This window comes from Electrophorus electricus, chromosome 8, assembly GCF_041902795.1.
Source record: "Electrophorus electricus isolate QZ-2024a chromosome 8, ASM4190279v1, whole genome shotgun sequence".
Lineage (NCBI taxonomy): Eukaryota > Metazoa > Chordata > Actinopteri > Gymnotiformes > Gymnotidae > Electrophorus > Electrophorus electricus.
The window spans coordinates 27,935,124-27,953,925 of NC_137504.1; the positions used below are offsets into that span (position 1 = coordinate 27,935,124).

Consider the following 18,802-nt stretch of genomic DNA (forward strand, 5'->3'; position numbering starts at 1 on the left):
AACTCTTTTGATGCTAAAACTATTCATCTCTTAATACATCCTGGCCAAGGAAAGGCCATTGCAGACCTGATTAACTGTCGCCGTCTCATTAAGGCTCTGCCTTATTTGAACTTGCCTTCTGAAAGGTCACCAGACTCCAGCTTTGCAATTTGCATGGCTATTTTTGTGCAAACAGAAAGCTAACGATGGCGGAATGTACAGCACATGATGACTGAATATTGTAAGTACGAGTGATCACAAGGCGGACGCATATGCTGAGAAGAGAGAATTATTAGGGGCAAATCCAAAATCAGGGTCGATAGTACGTTCCAAGGTCAGTTTACCAACGTGAATAGATCCAGTCTACATGATGAAAAAGAAGGGAAAACATGAAACCAAACAAACCAAAAACAACTAGACAGGCTAAATTGAAGTGTAAAACACTGAAAATGGCTAGAACAGTGAACACAACAAAACAACGAACACGACAGTCTAGAACAAACAACACGGGCAGCGTAAACACAAAATGGACAACAATAACCAGTAAACTTGGACAGACATCACAGGGTATATATACACAGGGTAATGAGGGTTAACAAGAAGCAGGTGTAACTAATGAGCGGTGAAAAACAAAACAAGGACCGGGACAGGAACTGGGAAAAAGAAACAATGATGCAGGACAGGGAAACCATGGAGACAGGATGCTAGGAAGGGGTTAATCATGACAAATATACAGCGAATGATAACTGAATATACAGCAAATGATGGCTGAAAATATACATTTTCTGATGCCTTTTGCTGAAACCTCTAGGTCCGAATATGCTGTGTACAATATTCCATGTTATTAACCTATATATTTACGTATGGATTTACTGTCTTAACTACACCCCTATATCTTACTGGCACTCCCAGATCATAGGACATTATAATAATATGAAATATTCCTTTTCATCTTTTGACTGCCTTTTTTGCCATGATTTGTGCTCGGTAAATATGACTTAATTGTCTGAACCAGTTGCTCTTAAAATATTATTTACTTTGCTGGGTGGAGGCAATCTTTGAAAGGTTAATTATTAGGGCGCTTATTGTCTTATTGTGCAAACAGCAGCAAAAGCTTAATTAGCACCCGCCTTTACTGCTCATTTGCTGGGTGGGTTCATTATGGCCATCAGGGATAAACAGTGTTTTGTTTTTCATTTGCAGCACATTTAAACATGGGGATAATGGATTAGCAAGGCAATATGCTTTCCCAGGAAACATCACATATAAGCACATTTATGGGCACGCACACACACACACGCACGCACACGCACACACACACACACACACACACACACACACACGCGCACGCACACACACAAACGGATCATTCCCACTATTCCAAATCTTATTGACAATGCAAACACATGAACTCATACGAGCTTTGCTCCTTTATCAGAGCACGAAGTACGTTTTCATACATCTGAGACCTTACTCCTACTTGTAATGTATGGTAGACCTTACACCTACTTGTAATTTATGAAATTTATTTTCTTTTCTCTCCCACAAAATTGTTTTTCTTTATATTCAGTTTTTCAACCATCTCTCTTAGTTCCTGCTTGTCATCTGTTGCAGGGTTATGTAGCTCTCATACTGTTATCTTGGCTGCACTTCCTTTCTCTGTGTTCTTTTACCCCGCCCTCTCAGCACTTGATCCTCTAGAGGTATGCTATGGGGAAAAAGAGTTGTCTCTAGCTACAAAAATAACTTTTTCCTTTTTTAAAAATACGATTGCTTAAGTTTAGCATGCCCTCGCGCCTTTTATATGCACCCACATTCGTATTTAGCACCAGCATTTTAATTTAACACCATGGGTCTCTAAACTCACCCAGGAAACGAGAGAGCATGGGAAAGAGTGAGAGAGAGAGAGAGCGAGCATGAGAGAGTGGGAGAGAGAGTGTAGGAGAGAGAGAGTGGGAGAGAGAGAGAGTGTGGGAGAAAGAGTGTGGGAGAGAGAGAGAGCAAGAAAGCATGTGCAGCATTTTAATGGATGACTGAACAAATTAAATTTGAATTCATGGAGCAGCTTTCATCTTCAGTGTGGATTATTTATTTATTTATTTATTTTTGTTGAGGGAAAATACTATAATAATGGTGTACAAGTTGAAAACAGGGATCCTTTGAAGTAATCCATTACTTCTACGGAAATGCCTAAGCATTGGGTTGAGAGGTGAGCTTATGTTATTGCAGCCAATTTATTTAGTAATGATGAATAGTGGAAAAATATGAATACGTTAGCATATATACACCCAGCTACGCAGCCTTTGTGATAAACAGGACTGGTCAGGGGAGGATGAATGGACAACAGGGAGTAGGACTACAGGAGCTCATTGGAGTCACACATAACAGCAAGCACAGAAAAAAGGGATTATAGTAACATGTGGGGAAATCAGGGAAGATTTTTTGACACAGATTTGTCATAGTCCATGACTCAAAGGAAAATCTCAATTTAACCAGCAAGTCTAGGCTTAATTTATATCTCCAAAGTCCACTGACTTATGCCTCCACTGGCTAATGCATGGCCTTCTAGAGCTGCATTTCATTAAATACATTGAACCAAAGTTAGAATTAATATTTCCTTTTATATGCATTATGTATTGTTGCTTGATCACTGCATGTCATAATAGTGATATTATGGGACCAGGGAAAGGTCTTACCAGAGCTATTGTTTCCAGGATGCATGTGTTCTATATTTACAGTACTTAAACATTGTGACTCATGTAACTACCTCACAATACTTGTAGTACACTCATTTATATGTATGACAATTATTGTTAATTTTGTTCAGTATGTAGGAGGTATAAAAGTCTCACAAATGAGGTCCACATGACAAGCTTCTAAGATGTGTTCACTGATGGACAGGAGGGTTATGTTTGAGATTTGGAACATGGAATCATGTAGTTAACAGGTGTATTAGGATGACTTTCATTTATTTAAAATTCCCTCGCACTAAAAGATACTCCAAAAGGTTGTTGCTTCAGTCAAAGACAACACAGCGAAACATCCCAAATGAGAGCCTGTGAAGAGGATTAGCACAGCAAGTACAGCCATTTTCACACTGTGAAGGCCTTTCTTTTCTTCTTGGAGCGGCTTTTTAATTCCTGGATTACTCTTGTCATAGAAACATGACCCAGGGGGCTCTTGTGTCTCCCATCATCCAATTCCGAGTTCAAACATCCTCTCCTTTCTTCTCTCCTCTCTTGCTGTCATCATACATTCCGTGCATGTATTCGGCAGGGAATGAGTGCGAGGCATTTAAAGAGCAGGGAGTGATGGATGCGGGAAAAAAGTTTGGAACGTGGAATCATGCAGCAGGGGATACACTGTACGGCAGGATTAAAATGCAAACGTTTAAGGCAAGATGAACGCTGATGAAAAATGTGCGCTTTGACAAAGTCTTAAGGAGAGCACACGCATCATGTGTGCACATGCAGTGTGCCAACTTGTGCCTCTGGCTGGGCCCAGATGCTCCTCACTGGTTTGTGGAGGTTCAGGTGAAGCAAGTTAGAAAGAAGGGATTGCACTGATGTAGCAGTATGATAGTGATATGATTCCTCAGAGAAGCTCTTTTAAAAGTGGCAATTTCCTACAGCTAAATTGCATGGTTTAGAATAGCGTGTTAAACTTCTGCATTTCCTTCATCTTTCTGTGGCATCTTTTCTGTAGTTCTGAGGCCCATTAAAATGGAAATGAACAGTTTTTTTTTGTGGATGACTGATTTGTTTGTGACAGTGCTAGCTCCATAACCACTCCAGTACCATCACCTCTGTCATGTTTCGTGCATAAATGTGGTCACGTGTGACACATGACTTGGATTGTAAGTACTATGAAATGAGGCCAGCCTGTCCAGACGTGAGACACTGGGCAAGGCTCCTTCCGCTCTGTATGTGAGGAAGCTAACACTAACCTTTCCACTTATGTTTATAGTTCGTCTGCCTTTAAACACTGCAACATTTAAACTGGAACTGGGTGTTTTCCCATCACTGTCCCACCATGGTGGTTCCACAAGTAAGACTTTCAACATTTGTACCAAGTTTGAGTCCAAGTTTGACAAGAACCAGACTAAGACCTTCAAAGAGCATCTCAGGAACCTGTAAGGTTTGCAACACATTATGTGCAGAACACATGATGGGTTGCAACACATTATATGCAGAGTCACCAGCCACTTCTTAGAAACTTCACTTTATTAGAAACTCCTCATGGATCTACAGTGTGTATCTGTTGCCATGTGCAATTTGGTAGTCATTCTATACCCATTCCTCAGTGCTCAGTGTCTGACCACAGGACTGGTGTTAGCTCCATGTTTTTGGTAGACCGCTCTCAACCCAGCAGTGACACAGAAACATAAATAACCTGATGAAATCTTGTACCAACACAATTCCCTCTACCATGTCAGAGTTGATGTTGTGTTGAGAATGGGCCATCAGCAGTGGTCTGTGGGCAGGCGTTTAAGCCAAAGTATGCATCCCAATTGATGGGCCACCAACTAGATTGTAGTTACTGTATGCATATAAAATGAACGTTAATGTGTACAGTGAGCTTGTGGATGAGGCAGATGTCTTTAATGACATGCATTACTGTTTCGTGGGCAAAGATTGGCCAGAGAAGAACAAGGCCCAAGTGACCTTTTTTCACCCGCATCCCCCCCCCCCACACTACCATATCATATACTGTATATGAGAAGGGAAGGGAGAAGTATTGGGGCAGGTAAGTTTTTAATGAAAAGGTTTGACTTCATTGATCTCGCTTTCATTGTGGAAGGAAGCACAGACAGTCGATCTCAAGGCCCTCTCGTTTACTCGTTAAAATGACTTGGCAGAAAGAAAGAACAACAAGCATGTGTCGAGAGAGAGAGAGAGAGAAGGGGAGGGAGTCCTCTGGTGTGGACACACGCACAAAAAAAAGATTTGTCACCGCCTGTGTGTAAACTGGCTGGCTCATCGATCTGGGGCCACTCCATAATGAGTGTGTCAATGGGAAGCTTGCCGGGGAGAAATGTACAGGCTGGGCAGCCATTAGGAAAAAGTCTGGCTGCAATTTCAAAGGCGCGCAAAACACGCAAGTGGCGAGAAACCAAAAGAGCGGATCAGCAAGAGGTCAGGGCAAAAGTGAGAGGGATACAATGCTGTGGCAGCTGACAGTCACCAAAGCTGCACGTCCACAGCAAAGTCATATCGACAAGACCACAAAGTCTGCCAGCGCCCTCGGCTCAGCCACTTGTGTTTGTGTGTGTATGTGTGAGAGTGTGTGTGAGCATGTGTGTGGTGGTTGCTTAAGCGGAGTTCAGGCATGTAGCCATTTGCAAACCCTGGCCTCCCATTGGCTATTTCCCCCCCGGGTTTTTCTCCACAAGCGTTACGAGATCCGGAACACGTCTGAGAATGCCTGCCGTCTGCAGATGCCTTTTGTTTGCAGACTCACCATGGTTCATAGATTTACATTACAGCCCTGCTTCAGAAATCAGTGATAAGTATGGTCACAGAGTCAGATGCAGTGACCAGTAAATCAAAACTACCACTGCGAGAGATGCATGAAGTTTGAACTTTTAAGAAGGTATGATTTTATGAAACACCAGACAGTATTACACTTTGTGTGTGTATAGTATTGCTCATAAGCTTTATTCCATGTAACATCTCTTTTCATCATTGCAATGTTCCAATCCATCTGCCATTTTCTCCATAAAGGTGTACCATGATTGTATAGTAACGATTTTTGTTTAATTGGTTTGTCACTTTAAACGAGCAAAATCTAACATTATAATACTGACATTGACATGTGGGGTGAACTTTTACAATTCCTTTTGAAGGAGGCTTAGGCGTCTGTCAGGCTGGTCCAGGCCAACTCTTCAGAGGAGGGCGACGCCATGCCTTTGATCAAATCAAATGTGAGCATGCTGGAGGGGGTGGAGCCTACACAAAGTGTGTTGACACAAAAACGAAGAACTGCGATTATGTGTCACACTGTAGCATGGCATTGGGAGACAAGCGCAGGTTCTGAAAGAAAACGAAAACACTGTACTTACCTTCGCTTGCATGAGGAGCCTCATTAAAACCTATGTGTAATTGCAGAGCTCTGTGTAATTGCACAACAAAGACATCAGTGCTTATAAAGCACGGAAAGGTAAATGAAGGGGAGAGAGAGAGAAAGAGAGAGAGGGTGCGGGGGGGGACAATGTGACAGAGCAGCATGTCCCTGTCTGCACAGTACATTTGCCTCCACACTTCATTATCACTGTCTTTTTTGCTAAGTGAACGTACTATTTGTAGGGTTAACCGGGGAGGTGTTATGTACCACAGCTGCACTTGATATTACAATGCATGAATACACACAAGCCCGGTGGCCTGAGGCAGTCAAAAACTGGACCCTGTACACCCAGAGCTACTCCTCCTAGCTTCCTGCCTTCCATTTCCTTAGAGATCACAGTCAGGCCTGGTGCTACAAGACATTAGTTGGCATTAATGGGTCATAGCACCTATGGGACGTTTTTCACCATAGCCCAGTTACTATAGCCAACTTATCTCTGTGCAAATGTGATAACTCCACATATGATAACTCTGTGATAACTCTTCCAGCTTCCAGTGCATATATGATGAAGCTGCCTCTCGCTCAGATGGCCGCATGGTTGTCTGAGAGTGGTTGCGGATTCCAATCTAGACATGAAGAGTAATCCATCTTACTGAATCTGCTCGATGCACAATGCATTTGCATTTTATATTTGCAAGCAGGGCTAATTAATGCGCGGTGTGCACAGCTGGATATTGTCGTACATTTTGTAAGTGTGTTCTGTTTGGTAGCAGGGAAAGGGCTATGTCTAAGTCTCATTTGAATAAGAGAGAAAGTCTCATTTGAATAATAACGCCTTTGTTTTTAGCATATGGCACCTTTGTGATTAGATGCTTCCAGGTAGGTATATGGCTAGCAGACTAATCTTTATCTTTGATATGACTTTTGCTTTACAATTCAACACTCTTTGTCTGAACATTTGCACTAATAACCAGTCTCTGGTGACAGTCTGTTGATCTTAAAATCAACAAGTGTCCAGTTTCATACAAAACAAACAAACAAACAAAAAAGTCCACAGTCCAGCTAAAGTGGGACAGGCCAAAGTACAGCTATTTAGTCTTCAGGGCTAATGAGACGGGTGACAACACTGCACACAAAAGCAGAACATTTCTGAAGATCCATTTTCAGGTAATGGCTCCTTTTCTCCCTTGTTAGATAACACTTCCCCATGACTCCAGTCTGATAATGCCTGTTTTTCCAATGTTACTGAAATACTGGGTACTGCTTATGGCTACACACATCACATTATGTCAGAGCCCATGTTTCCTGAAGCCATTGAAGTGTATTTACTTGAAATCCTTCTGTGGAGCATTTCAAGGATCCAAATACTGGACATGCCTTCATTGTCCAGCATAATGTTCATCCATCCAAATATTCTAGGACAGGTGCACCCAGCTCAGGGTTTGGAGTCCAACAGAGTTTGGTGATTTCACTGCTCAAACATGCATCATTCATCAGTTCGTTGCAAGATGTAGGAAATATGTTTGCGCAGGGGGATCACTGATCAGTGGTACACTCTGGTCCTTCAGGTGGTCAGTTAAACATCTCCAATCTAGGGACCCTGGAGCCAAGATAACATGCACAAAACATGCTATAATTTCCGTGCGTACACATGGCCCTCAGCCAAAACAGCATGAAAAGCATTACAGTCCTTGGAGCCTCACTTTGTAAGCATGCTTTGTGTTTGTTGAATGGTAACATGCAGTGAGACATAGGGGCTGCTTTTCCAATCCCATGCATTCATGTTCAAAGTGCACACTTGACTGAGCCTCAGTCAATGGCACAAAGTGCACTCCAAGTGCACAAGTGCGTTGCAGAGCGCGACGGTGTCTACTAATTTCTCTGTGTTCAACACTTCTGCAGATTGCGAATCGAGCTCCATTTTATCAAATTGCTATTATGAGCAACAGGATGATTCATGTAGGTTTGGTGGACTGCCCATCAAGTTGTCAGTGAAAAGGAATACACAAAGCAGAACCTACATGAAAGCAATGGCAGGGTCGATGAATGAGAAAGTTCAGACAGGAAACTCTTGCAGATCTACTCTTACCTCATAGATTGGTTAAGTCCAGTCATTCTAGGCTCTAATGGGTGTCTCTACATACAGCGAACACGGCACGTGCTCCATTTCACATATATACCACTCCAAGGTCTGTGTGCATATCAGATACCCCAAGCTGTTCACCCAGTGCCACCCTAGCTTCATCTTTCATGCTGGATTGGCTTTATGATCAGTAGGGGGTATTCTTGCCAGTAAATTGAATGTTCATGCGCATTCCCATCCAGTAAATGACTTTAACTTGTATCATACTGAAGAACAGCGAAGACGTGTGACAAACAAATGCATGGCAGAGATTCAGCTACATTACAGCAAAGGCACCAGAGCCACAGATTGGAGAAGTACAGCGTGGTGGATGTGGAAACGGAATCCACTGTGAGGGAATGGTGGCTGGCAAGAGCCTGAGGTAGGGAGAGAGAGACAGCCATGAAGTGAGATGTAGAATGATAGCAGAAATGAGGCATGGAGTGGCCAAGAGATGAGGGGGGGGGGGGGGGAGAAAGATAGGAGAAGAGGAGATAGAAGGACAGAAAGAGAAGTAAGTGTGTGTGCATGTGTGTGTGTGTGGTGAGTGTTTGGGATGTGTATGAGAGGGAGGGGGAGTGAGAGAAAGTGAAAGGGGTATTTCATCTTCTGAATAAAGTGGTTATGGTTAAGCCTTCAGAATCCCATCTGGGTTTATAATGGAGGACTGCTCACTGGGTGCTGCGCCCCACCATGTTAATGCTTGTGTGTGTGTGTGTGTGTGTGTGAGAGAGAGAGAAAGAGAGAGGGGGGCATCTGTCTGTGTGTGCAGACACATTTTCCCCTTTTTTATTTGCCTGTATATGTGTTATTTATTTGTTCCTATTGTGTGGGTTTTGCATTTTTGTGCCTGACCATGCTGTTATACGTTTTCATATGAGAGACCATCGTTGCCGCTGTGTCCTTGCTCTCAGCTGCCCTGTGTGATTTTCCCTCCTTGAATTGATGGCGGTTCCTGTATCTTCCTGACTGGAAGGTGCAGGTGTAAAATCTGTGGCTGAAAGGTGCTGGGTGCCTATGTCTCCAAATATGGTGGACTTGGCCCACTACTGCCCTTCAGTCTTAGACTGCCATGAAGGTCAGGTAAGCTAGACAGAGATCCTAAATCTGCCCTGATGAAATGCTCCCGCAAGCTTCAAGTTCACATCAACATGACCTTCTGTGTGCGCATGTGTGTGTGAATATGTGTTTGTGTATGTGTGTGTGCATGCCAGATGTGGGGAAAGTATTTCCTTGCTGTCTCTTTATGAACCCGAGGAGGGTAAATATTCCAAGTGTGGAAAATTCTATACACAAGAAAACTGCATATACCTGACAACAGATACTGAAGAGAAAGTGCAAGCATGCACCGACACCACACACGTGCACACACGTGTGACTAGACTCCTTAAATTACTGGATGGTGAAGATGTAAAAACAAGCAGTGATAAACCAGTTGTCTTGTAAACAGCTCTGTAAAGCTGAGGTCAATGTTTGAGCAGATTTAATTAACAAATTTTCTTAAGGTTCTTTTGACTATGTATGATGTAATACTTGTATTATAGATAAGGCAGCACAGAAGACAAATGTGTTTTAGTGCAAAAATGCCCAAACCAAGCAGTATAACAACAGTTACTACAAAAGGTGTCCACCAGCAACCTGTATATGATATTTAGAACTGCAATGGTGAACACATCAGCTCCTAAATAATAAATTCATATAAAAACAAAATATATATATCTGCTCTATTAAACTTTTCTGCTCTAGTCAGACTTTCACTCATTGTGAAAATATATCTGCCAGGATGTATACAAGCTGTGCACCTTTTTGTGTTTTCCCTGTAAATACAAAAGTGCATTTCCTAGTATTGCTTCCCAATACTTTCAAAAAGTGCTCCCAAAAAGCCGACCTACCATGTGACTGTTGGAGAGAATGAAGTGGATAATAAGAGACACCTAACAGAACATGAGCTCAACATTCAGCACACCTCCCACACGTCATAGCAACACTGAAATCACACAAACCTGGAGCACCGGGCTTTGGTCGAAGTTATAGGCGCTGGGCCTTCCTTCCAGAGTGGAGAAGGCCACATTTCCTCCCGTCAACGGCGAGATGTCGCTGAACTCGTCCGTGCAGAGTGCTGTCCTCTCCTCCTCTCCGGGCCGGATGTAGCCCTTGGCATCCCTGCCATAAGTCTTCTGGCAGGAAGCACTGTAGAACTGGTATGGCTGCCAAGGTGCTGCCTCGGATGTGCGCTTGTAGATGGCAAAGCTTTCAGGCCGGCTGGTGTAGAACTTCAAGTGGACGTATGTGATCTCAAAGGCCTTACCTGGCGAGAGGGATGACAACAGAAGGGGACGGTTGGTCATTTTCTATAAATGTACAGAGATCAGGTGTACAGAGATTCCTGAGTAGTGCAACAAGAAAAGTGTAATGAGGACATCCAAGTTTGATCCCTGATGATGAGCCTGACCGAGCAAAACTGGCTGTGTTCTCAGGGAGGGAGGGGGGTATATTCCCTCTCCCCTGTTAATTTCAGTGAAATATGGCCAATCATGGGCATCTGTGAGGTCAGGCATCAGAAGGAGGTGGATAGCGTTACACCGTCCCCTCATGTTGCATGAGCAGCAGCTTGAAAAGATGCAGTGATTGGCTACATGTTCCTTGGAGGAAGCGTGGAACAGCCCTCACACTTGCTGGATGGTAGCTGTTGTGTGACGGGGAGACTTACCTGATGGGTGGGAATTAGATATGACTAAAATAGGGAGAAACACTGGGGACAAATAAAAAAATTCTGTCCTGATACAGAGATCACTGCATATGCAGAACATTCAGTAGCGAGTTAACTTTCATCCTGATGATGTCACAGAAGCAAGAATAAATGGTTTTTTTTTATCTTCTTTCTTTATAAAAATCCTTTCAACTCAGAAACAGCGAAGGTCGTCCCTTGAAAAAATATACCTAGGCCTCATTCTTGCCTTAAGTCATAGTAACCACTGACAAACAAGCACCAAGATTAATCTCTGAGGAGCTGGAGAAGAGTGAACCACGTTATGTAGCTCAGGAACCTCCTCAATCAGGCGGCTACTACAGAAATCTGAAACATGCTTTGGAATGCGTGCTTGTTCTTTCAGAGATTGCAGGTTTTTTTGTGATAAAAACACAACTACCAAGCCCCCTTGAATCCTGTGCATTAGAACATAAGGGCAGATGCTTAAAGTGTCAGAGCAGGTAAGGCCAAGGATATGAAACTTTCCAAGGTGAGACAGAATACATAAAGTTCAAGGTGGTTTACATACTCAGCCTGGACTGCTGACTAAACACTTCTGTCTAAACATAGGCTCACATGGCCTGTAATTTTAGCCTAAAGGTAGATACGTTTCTTTGGCAAATGGTACCTAAACCCACCTTGTCAAAGGGTATCAAGGCTTAGCCATATGTATCATTCACCTAAGATCATCACAATACTTTAATGTACCGATGGCAGTGCTAATGTTTCCAAAGCGACTGAGTTGCATCTTATTCAGTAAGTCCCAGTTTTCATTCAAGGTTTAAGCCATTATTTCCATCCATCTACAGTGGGAGTGTGGGAGTGCATTACAAGCTGTCTGCAGTGCCACCCAAATTGGTTCGAGAAACTATGTCCACTCTGAGGTGAAGTAGCTGGACATCTGCTTCCTGGCTAGGTAGTTGAGCTGTCAGCATGGATATTCTTTCCAGTTCAATAAAAAGCTTAGGTACTTCTCCAGGGGCTTCTGTGTGAGCTCCTGATCAGAAAACCGCATGCAAGATCATGTGGGTCAAAGCCGTGATATTACAAAATTGACAGCATTATGATGAGTCGCAACTTTTGGAACCTTTGGGAAATGTCAACTGCTAATTTGTTACATGGTCACACAAAATGACACGCACACACACACACACACACACACACACACACACACATGCTCACGATGTGAACAGAGGTACCTGAAAGATTGTATTCAGGTTTATGAGAATGAGATGGAATGAGAGATCCTGAGCCACGCTGAAGTGTCACAATTCCTTGTCATGCCTGAAATTATTAGGGATTTTTCTAGGCCATAAATGTTTGCTTGCATGAAAAAAAAACAATGAAACATAAATATATATTAATGTTATAATAATAATAATAAATAATAAAATATTAGCATAAATAATTCTAAGATAAAGTGTACATTTATATACAATATTAATAAATACAGTAAAATTAAGAATGTTTTTGAGTTTTTCAAAATGTTATTGATGCCTTGTGAAGTGGCTAGAAGAACAAACTTTCAATTCCAGACCTAATGAAAACAATTTCAGACTCAGTGAAACACAATAAAGGCCTTCTTATGGAACACTTAGAGAGTAGATAAAATACTCTCTAAGTCTTACCCTCAGCACAACTGAGGCTTGGACGGGGAAAATAGTTTACCGTGGGACTGCAAATAAAGTCTCAATGGTATGACAAATAGCTTTGAACTATTTTGGCCTTTTGGAATTGTCAGGTTTAATTTCTTTAGATACTACTAATATCTCCTTTAGATATGTCCTTCTGAAAGCAACCAGAGTATTTCTGAATGCACCAACTAAGGCAATCTCACATGATCTCACAACCTCACATGATTTATTCAGCCCCTTAATCTAAAAGTCTGAAAGAACAGACCAGGCACCCTGTGAAGAAATCTCTTAAAAGATTTATAGAACATCTGCACTTCTTAATCTTTCATGAGTTGCATGGCACATGTCATAAGTCTCAGTTTATTGTCCCTCTGCTGGAGGTTACTGTTTACCATGTACGGATCGTAAGATATTTAAACATGGTTGTCTCCTGTTTCCATGTCTGGCTGGGAGGATGGTAAATGAGGACGGCGCTACCACCTTCCATCATGAGTTGGTGAGGAGCACAGACATAATAGTGCATCCAATGGAATTATGGGAACTGTAGGCCAAGGTAACCCCACCTTCCAGCAGGGGCCATGAAACTACACCATGCGAGTGAAGTTCAGTGCTGCCTCCTGCTGAAGCCTGGTCTGTCACTCAACGCGAAACAGTTGACAGGAAGGAGCCCTGCTGAACATCCAATATAGCACCCACTTTGCATCACCACTGTGATCAACGTGTACATGGTACTCTCAAGAAGTAGCTACTTCAAAATCAGAGAAACAGGCTTTAGTAATACTGCCGACTACTTTAGGCTGTCGGGCTTCGTCCTACTCTTGACAGATGTGAAGGTTTGACTACAACAGCTTTGAACCTATTATATGTATATATGATAAAGGAAGGAGGGACGTGATTGACTGGCAAAAGGGTAAGAGCAGCAGGTGGGCAGAGCCACTGAAAGTGATCAAGAGTCAGCTGGACTGCTGGAGAAAAAAGCAGAGTGGATTTCCAAGCCTGTCCAAAGAAGAGAGCTAATACTCCATGATGGAAATAATATGCTCAATTCATATTTAACGGTTTTACTTAGATCTCTCTCTAGCTCTCTTTATCTCTCTGTTTCTTTCAGAAGATGTGTTTTTTTTCTCCAAAAAGTAGACCTGGATAAGGCTAAACTTAATTGCTGTTTGGAAGTAATTGGAACTTGGAGGGTAGTGAGTGCATTTAATGACTCTTTCTACTCATTCTTGGGCACTGTCAAACTTCAGCATATACAACCAAACTTTTGTTTAATTGCAGGAGAGCGTCATAAAGGGACACCCTTGATCTGTGATCCCTCTTCCCATCCCCTGGCCGACTTTGGCATTCGTTTGAAAACACTTTGAGTCCAAACTTTTTTGAGTCCAAGCTTTTTTGAGTCCAAGCTTTTCTTTGTACATGCATACACACAAACTCATGCACACACACGCTCACAGAGAGCTGCAATCACACACAGGCATCATTTTATCTTGGGCTACAAGATATTCAGCCTGACTAGAGAAGAACAAAAGGAGAGAATGGGATGAATTGGAAGAGTGCAGATTTATCACTGTGATGAAGAAGCTGTCAGCATGGGCCACTTCTGTAGCTTCAGGTAGGGTGGGTGTGTTGGAATGTTTTGCAGTTAGCAGTGTATGGAGCTTCACTAGAAAGAATAACCCTTGTTTGTTCCAAACACAACAAGCAGACTAAACTGACCATGTGTGTGAAGTATCTAGTGTGTGTGTGTGTGTGTGTGTGTGTGTGTGTGTGTGTGTGTGTGTGTGTGTGTGTGTGTGTGTGTAACATTTGACCAGACTCAATATTTACAGATGACGCGCTCAGGCAACTAATACTGTTTATGTCTAAAGCCAAAGGGAATACATAAGCAGAAAGTGCAGGTATTCTGATAGCATCTCATTCCCATCTCTCAGGTTTGGGCAGTCTCAGGTTGCTAAGCAATTCAATCACCATATATATCGAAATGTCCAAGATCCATGTGAAACTAGAACATTATATCTGTGGCTACAGAGATGGAAATGGTGAACAGACAGACAGACAAACAAACAAGTAGAACCAGACATAAAGTAATTAACTGGCCACAAGCAGAACTGCTGCATATGCTTGGCCATTCAGCAGTATCTACAGATCAAATGCTGGTGAATCAGACACTGGTGGCTGGAGACCATCTCACTTTGCGTGGATTGCATAATGTTGTCCTTAGTCTTTGACTGAAAATCTTAAAAAGCCCCACATGGCATCTGCCTCTCATATTGGCTCCTAGAATGTTGTTGAAGGAAAACCTCAATGAAGACCAGATGGGCGAACCTTCCTTTGAAAGTCTGTGTGCTTGCTTTTGTGTGTGTGTGCATGTGTGGGAAAGACCTGACCTGAATTCTCTGCCACCAGACCTCTGCTGAGTTTTGTGTTTTGTCTTCTTCCTCATAGTGTTTTATTTACCACTCCCTCACTCACTCCCTCGCTCACTCCCACGCCCACACACACACACACACACACACACACACACACACACACACACACACACACACACATTCTTTCTCTCTCTCTCTCTGTGTGTGTGTGTGTGTGTGTGTGTGTGTGCTCGTGCCTAGGATGTAGTTTGTTTGGTTTGGAAGCTAGAGAGCCCTGAACATAGACCCCCAACAGCAACCCATCTGGGGATCAGAGAAAAGTAAAACCAGCCATGAGAGAGAAAGGGATAAAGAGAGAGAGAGAGAGGGTAAGAGAGAAAGAGAGAGAGACAGATGGGTGGAAGGCTTTCTCTTTTGGTTTCCTGTTTGGCTCACAGCCCCTGAGCTGTCATTCCACTCAGTCCTGCTCAAATCAATAACAGCTCCCTGCTACACAATATTCCAGCTAGAACTATGTTATTTAGCTCTTCTCTTTTCAAACAGATGACATTTAATGCTATCATTCTCCCCTCTGTCTCCTTCCAAACCCTTTTCCGTGTGCTGCTGAAACACATCTCCGACTTCCAACCAGCAGAATTTCAGAGGTGACTGCAGAAGTCCTGGAGAGTGATGTGCACTCTTTGCCTCTGACAGATGGGGAAGCCTTAAAGACCGTACGAAGGTGTCGGCCCCCATCCCTGACTTGTTATCCTGTGAAGATACATGAGGGGAAATTTGGGCATGTGTTTTCAAGTGTATTGGTTAATGAAACTGGCAGATGAGCTGACTGTCTAAATCAATGGGAGAGAAACAGATTAATAATGGAGACATTCTAGACACATATTTGAAGTTGTGCTACCAAATATATATTTTCACAATATACATCGCTAAGGTCAATTGGGATTTTTATTTTGTTCAAATCTGTATTTGTTTATTATACATTTCTAAGTTTTAGCCTGACCTGGGCACACTAGAGCAGTGAAAAAAAGAATATAAAAAATACAATCACAAAGCAACGTTTGCCAAATGAACAGACAGATTTAACATACCCCTACCACACAGGGGTCAAGTGGGCTTGACACTCGCTATTGCAGCCCACTGCCTAACAAGTATGCAATAAACAGTGGAATTATTGCCACACAGTCCTTTTCAAGACCTTGGCTATTTTCCCATGTTCCCGTTGGACAGGCACATTTGTGATCACCATGCATTTTTATGCTCCAACCACTTAACGCTTTCAGTCGGAAAAAGACCCTTTGAACGCTAATGGTTCCATGAACAAGGTTGCAATCATTCAGGCAAGTTTGCAACGATGTGGTGAGGGGATACAAGTTTGAAACTTCACTATATTGTTATCTTTTGCAAACCACAGTTTTACATTGACTATTGCATGGCAAGTGTTTGCTCACACACTTTGCTTTTTACAGTATAGCTTGATAGATAGACAAGTCTTGTTATCTTTAAGGTAAAAGGCTTTTTTAATGCTCTGAAGCATCTTGTGATTTAAAGAATGTAGATGTTCTTCTCTGTGCTTAACCAGCACTGAGGTGAACCGACATTCTGCTTTATATGTGTCTGCTTCATCTTCACTGATAAAGAGGGTGTTTTTAGTAACCATGTCAGTCATCTCATAGAACTCAATATGTTTTTTTCCCCTGAGTGCTTTTCTAATACTTGCGGGCACTTTGATCGGAACAGATGGATATAGAACTCTTGACATGCAGACACATTGCTCCAAACTCTATGCTTTCAGTTAGGTTAATTAAGATGTTTGGAGTCATTGTAAAATTGGTTGAGCAGTTGCAATGCCTAAAGGTTTAGCTGGTGAAATGTATAACTTAACTGCTTTATGCCCTGCTTCAAATTTGGTCACATAAGAAAGTTATATTGTCAAGCTGTAGAGAACTTAACTTTGTTAACATCTTTTTTTTCAGAGACATCAAAACAATTTCTGCATTTGAATTTGTCCAATTTGAGCATTGGTCTTTAAAAACTAAACTGATCCATGGCTTCAATCCTTTCAACATTTGAATAGGATGTTTACATGTTTATAGGAACAGACATATTTGGGGGTTCTTGCAAATTGTTTCCTTTGTTTGGGGTAAGAGGATAACATAAGAAGCATCCACAGTTCTCAGAAACTCTTACCTAAGTGAAGGGTCAGGTTGATAGAGTTGGGGTACTGCACCCCATAGAACATGGACTGGCTTTGCCACCAGGTTGGTTCCTCGTCAGTGTGGAAGTCCGTCAGGTAGGTGGCATTGCGGCTGGTCTCGGGGTCCCAAGCATTGCAGTGATGGCATAAGCGCGTGGAGCCCGTCTGCATGCAGTAGTCCTCAGGCGGTGAGCCGCAAGTGTTCGAAACAGTCACGGTGCGGTTGAACGCCGCATTCTCGAACTTGGGCATGCAGAGGCTTGGTGTGCCATGCTCGTCGTGACAGGAGTCCATCCCAGCAAAGACACAGGGGTATGAGATGAAGAGCAGAAAGAGGAGGGAGAGGACACGCAAATGCATCCTTTCTGCACAAAAGCGGCTGAGCAAGCTAACAAGCGACTTTAGTGGACAGAGCAGGCGCAAAGAACAAAAGACCTAGTAATGAAGGGTGCCTCCAGACACAAGTTCAATCTCAAATATATGAAAATAAACTTCTGATTAAATACAGCATGTTTTTTGAGACACAAAGACACATTTAGATGCATGTGTACACATGCTTCACAGTTCAGGCTAAATGTTCCATTGAATGATGAGAGCAGGTTTACTTCACCCAGATTCTTCGTCCCTCCCTGCAGTCCTAGGTGGTACACACAATGATGAGTACCATGCAGTCCACGAACCACAGACCCTTCAGCACACAGCAGTATTCCCACACATTCACATACATAAAAAAGGAACAGAAAGATGTAAAAAAGTTCTAAATGCTTCTTTCTGCTCTCATGTGGAGTGGTCCCTCCTTGTCACAGTCTGCAGACCTTGAACATGTGTTTCTCTCTAAAAAGTTGTGTGGAACACATGCATGCACACCCACCCACTCTGCTACACACCCACACGCATGCACGCACACACACACACACACACACACACACACACACACACACACACACACACACACACACACACACACACACACACACACACACACACACAGGAAGGAAAGGGAAAAGGCAGAGTAACAGAGGGAGGTGCAAGCTAAGGATAAAAGCAGAGGTGGAGTATGAAGGGAAATGGAGAGCTTAGGGTTAGGGACATTGGCACCCCCTTTTGGGACAGACTGGTATTGCAGCTGCACTGTGAGTGCTGCATATCTTCACATATGGAAAGTAATTAAAAATTTAAAATTCACAACATTAACATTATCTTCTGCTATATTTGTTATTTAAACAAGTGCAATTTGACATTACTCATTTCATTGGCCCCAAGTGCATGCACTCGATATGAAGCGTACGCAATGCTAAAAATGTAACACAAACTGCTGCAGTTCCAGTCTCACACTTTTAATGTATTTTTTCTTTTTTTTTTGCACATTTTATTCCACTTTTCCTAATAAATCTAATTCAAATCAATAAAGAATTACGGATCACCACACAAGCTGAATCAGGTGAGTGGGAGTAGGGGAAATGAACCAATGTGCTGAGTGAGCAGTGTCTGAGACAAGACTGAGGATGGCAAGTGTGTGGGCCAAAGTCTTTTGCCTGCCAGATTAATAAATGAATGGACCCTTCAGGCAACATCATGATGTATATCTCATAAGACAATGGCATTTTGGTTGAAAGGTAGATGTCTTGAATAAAGGAGAACAAGGAAAGGTTCACAAAAAGACCAGTTCCCATTGAGAGTGTGCTGACATTT

At 42.6% G+C, this 18,802-nt stretch overlaps 1 protein-coding gene across 2 annotated transcripts in view; it reads right to left on the minus strand.

The window, feature by feature from the left end:
• Positions 1 to 18,014, minus strand: part of lamc3 (laminin, gamma 3) — a 71,666-nt gene extending 53,652 nt beyond the window's left edge. The window contains exons 1-2 of one of the 2 annotated variants that reach the window (XR_014124843.1): positions 17,104 to 18,014; positions 10,168 to 10,472 (exon numbers count right to left, since the gene is read on the minus strand). Coding sequence is in view for 1 of the 2 variants with exons in the window: in XM_027004143.3 (XP_026859944.2) it covers positions 10,168 to 10,472; positions 17,104 to 17,470 (672 nt within the window). In the remaining variant the exon portion in view is untranslated. The remainder of the gene's footprint in view (positions 1 to 10,167; positions 10,473 to 17,103) is intronic. The other variant, XM_027004143.3, reaches the window with a different exon arrangement.
• Between the last annotated feature and the right edge of the window lie 788 nt (positions 18,015 to 18,802).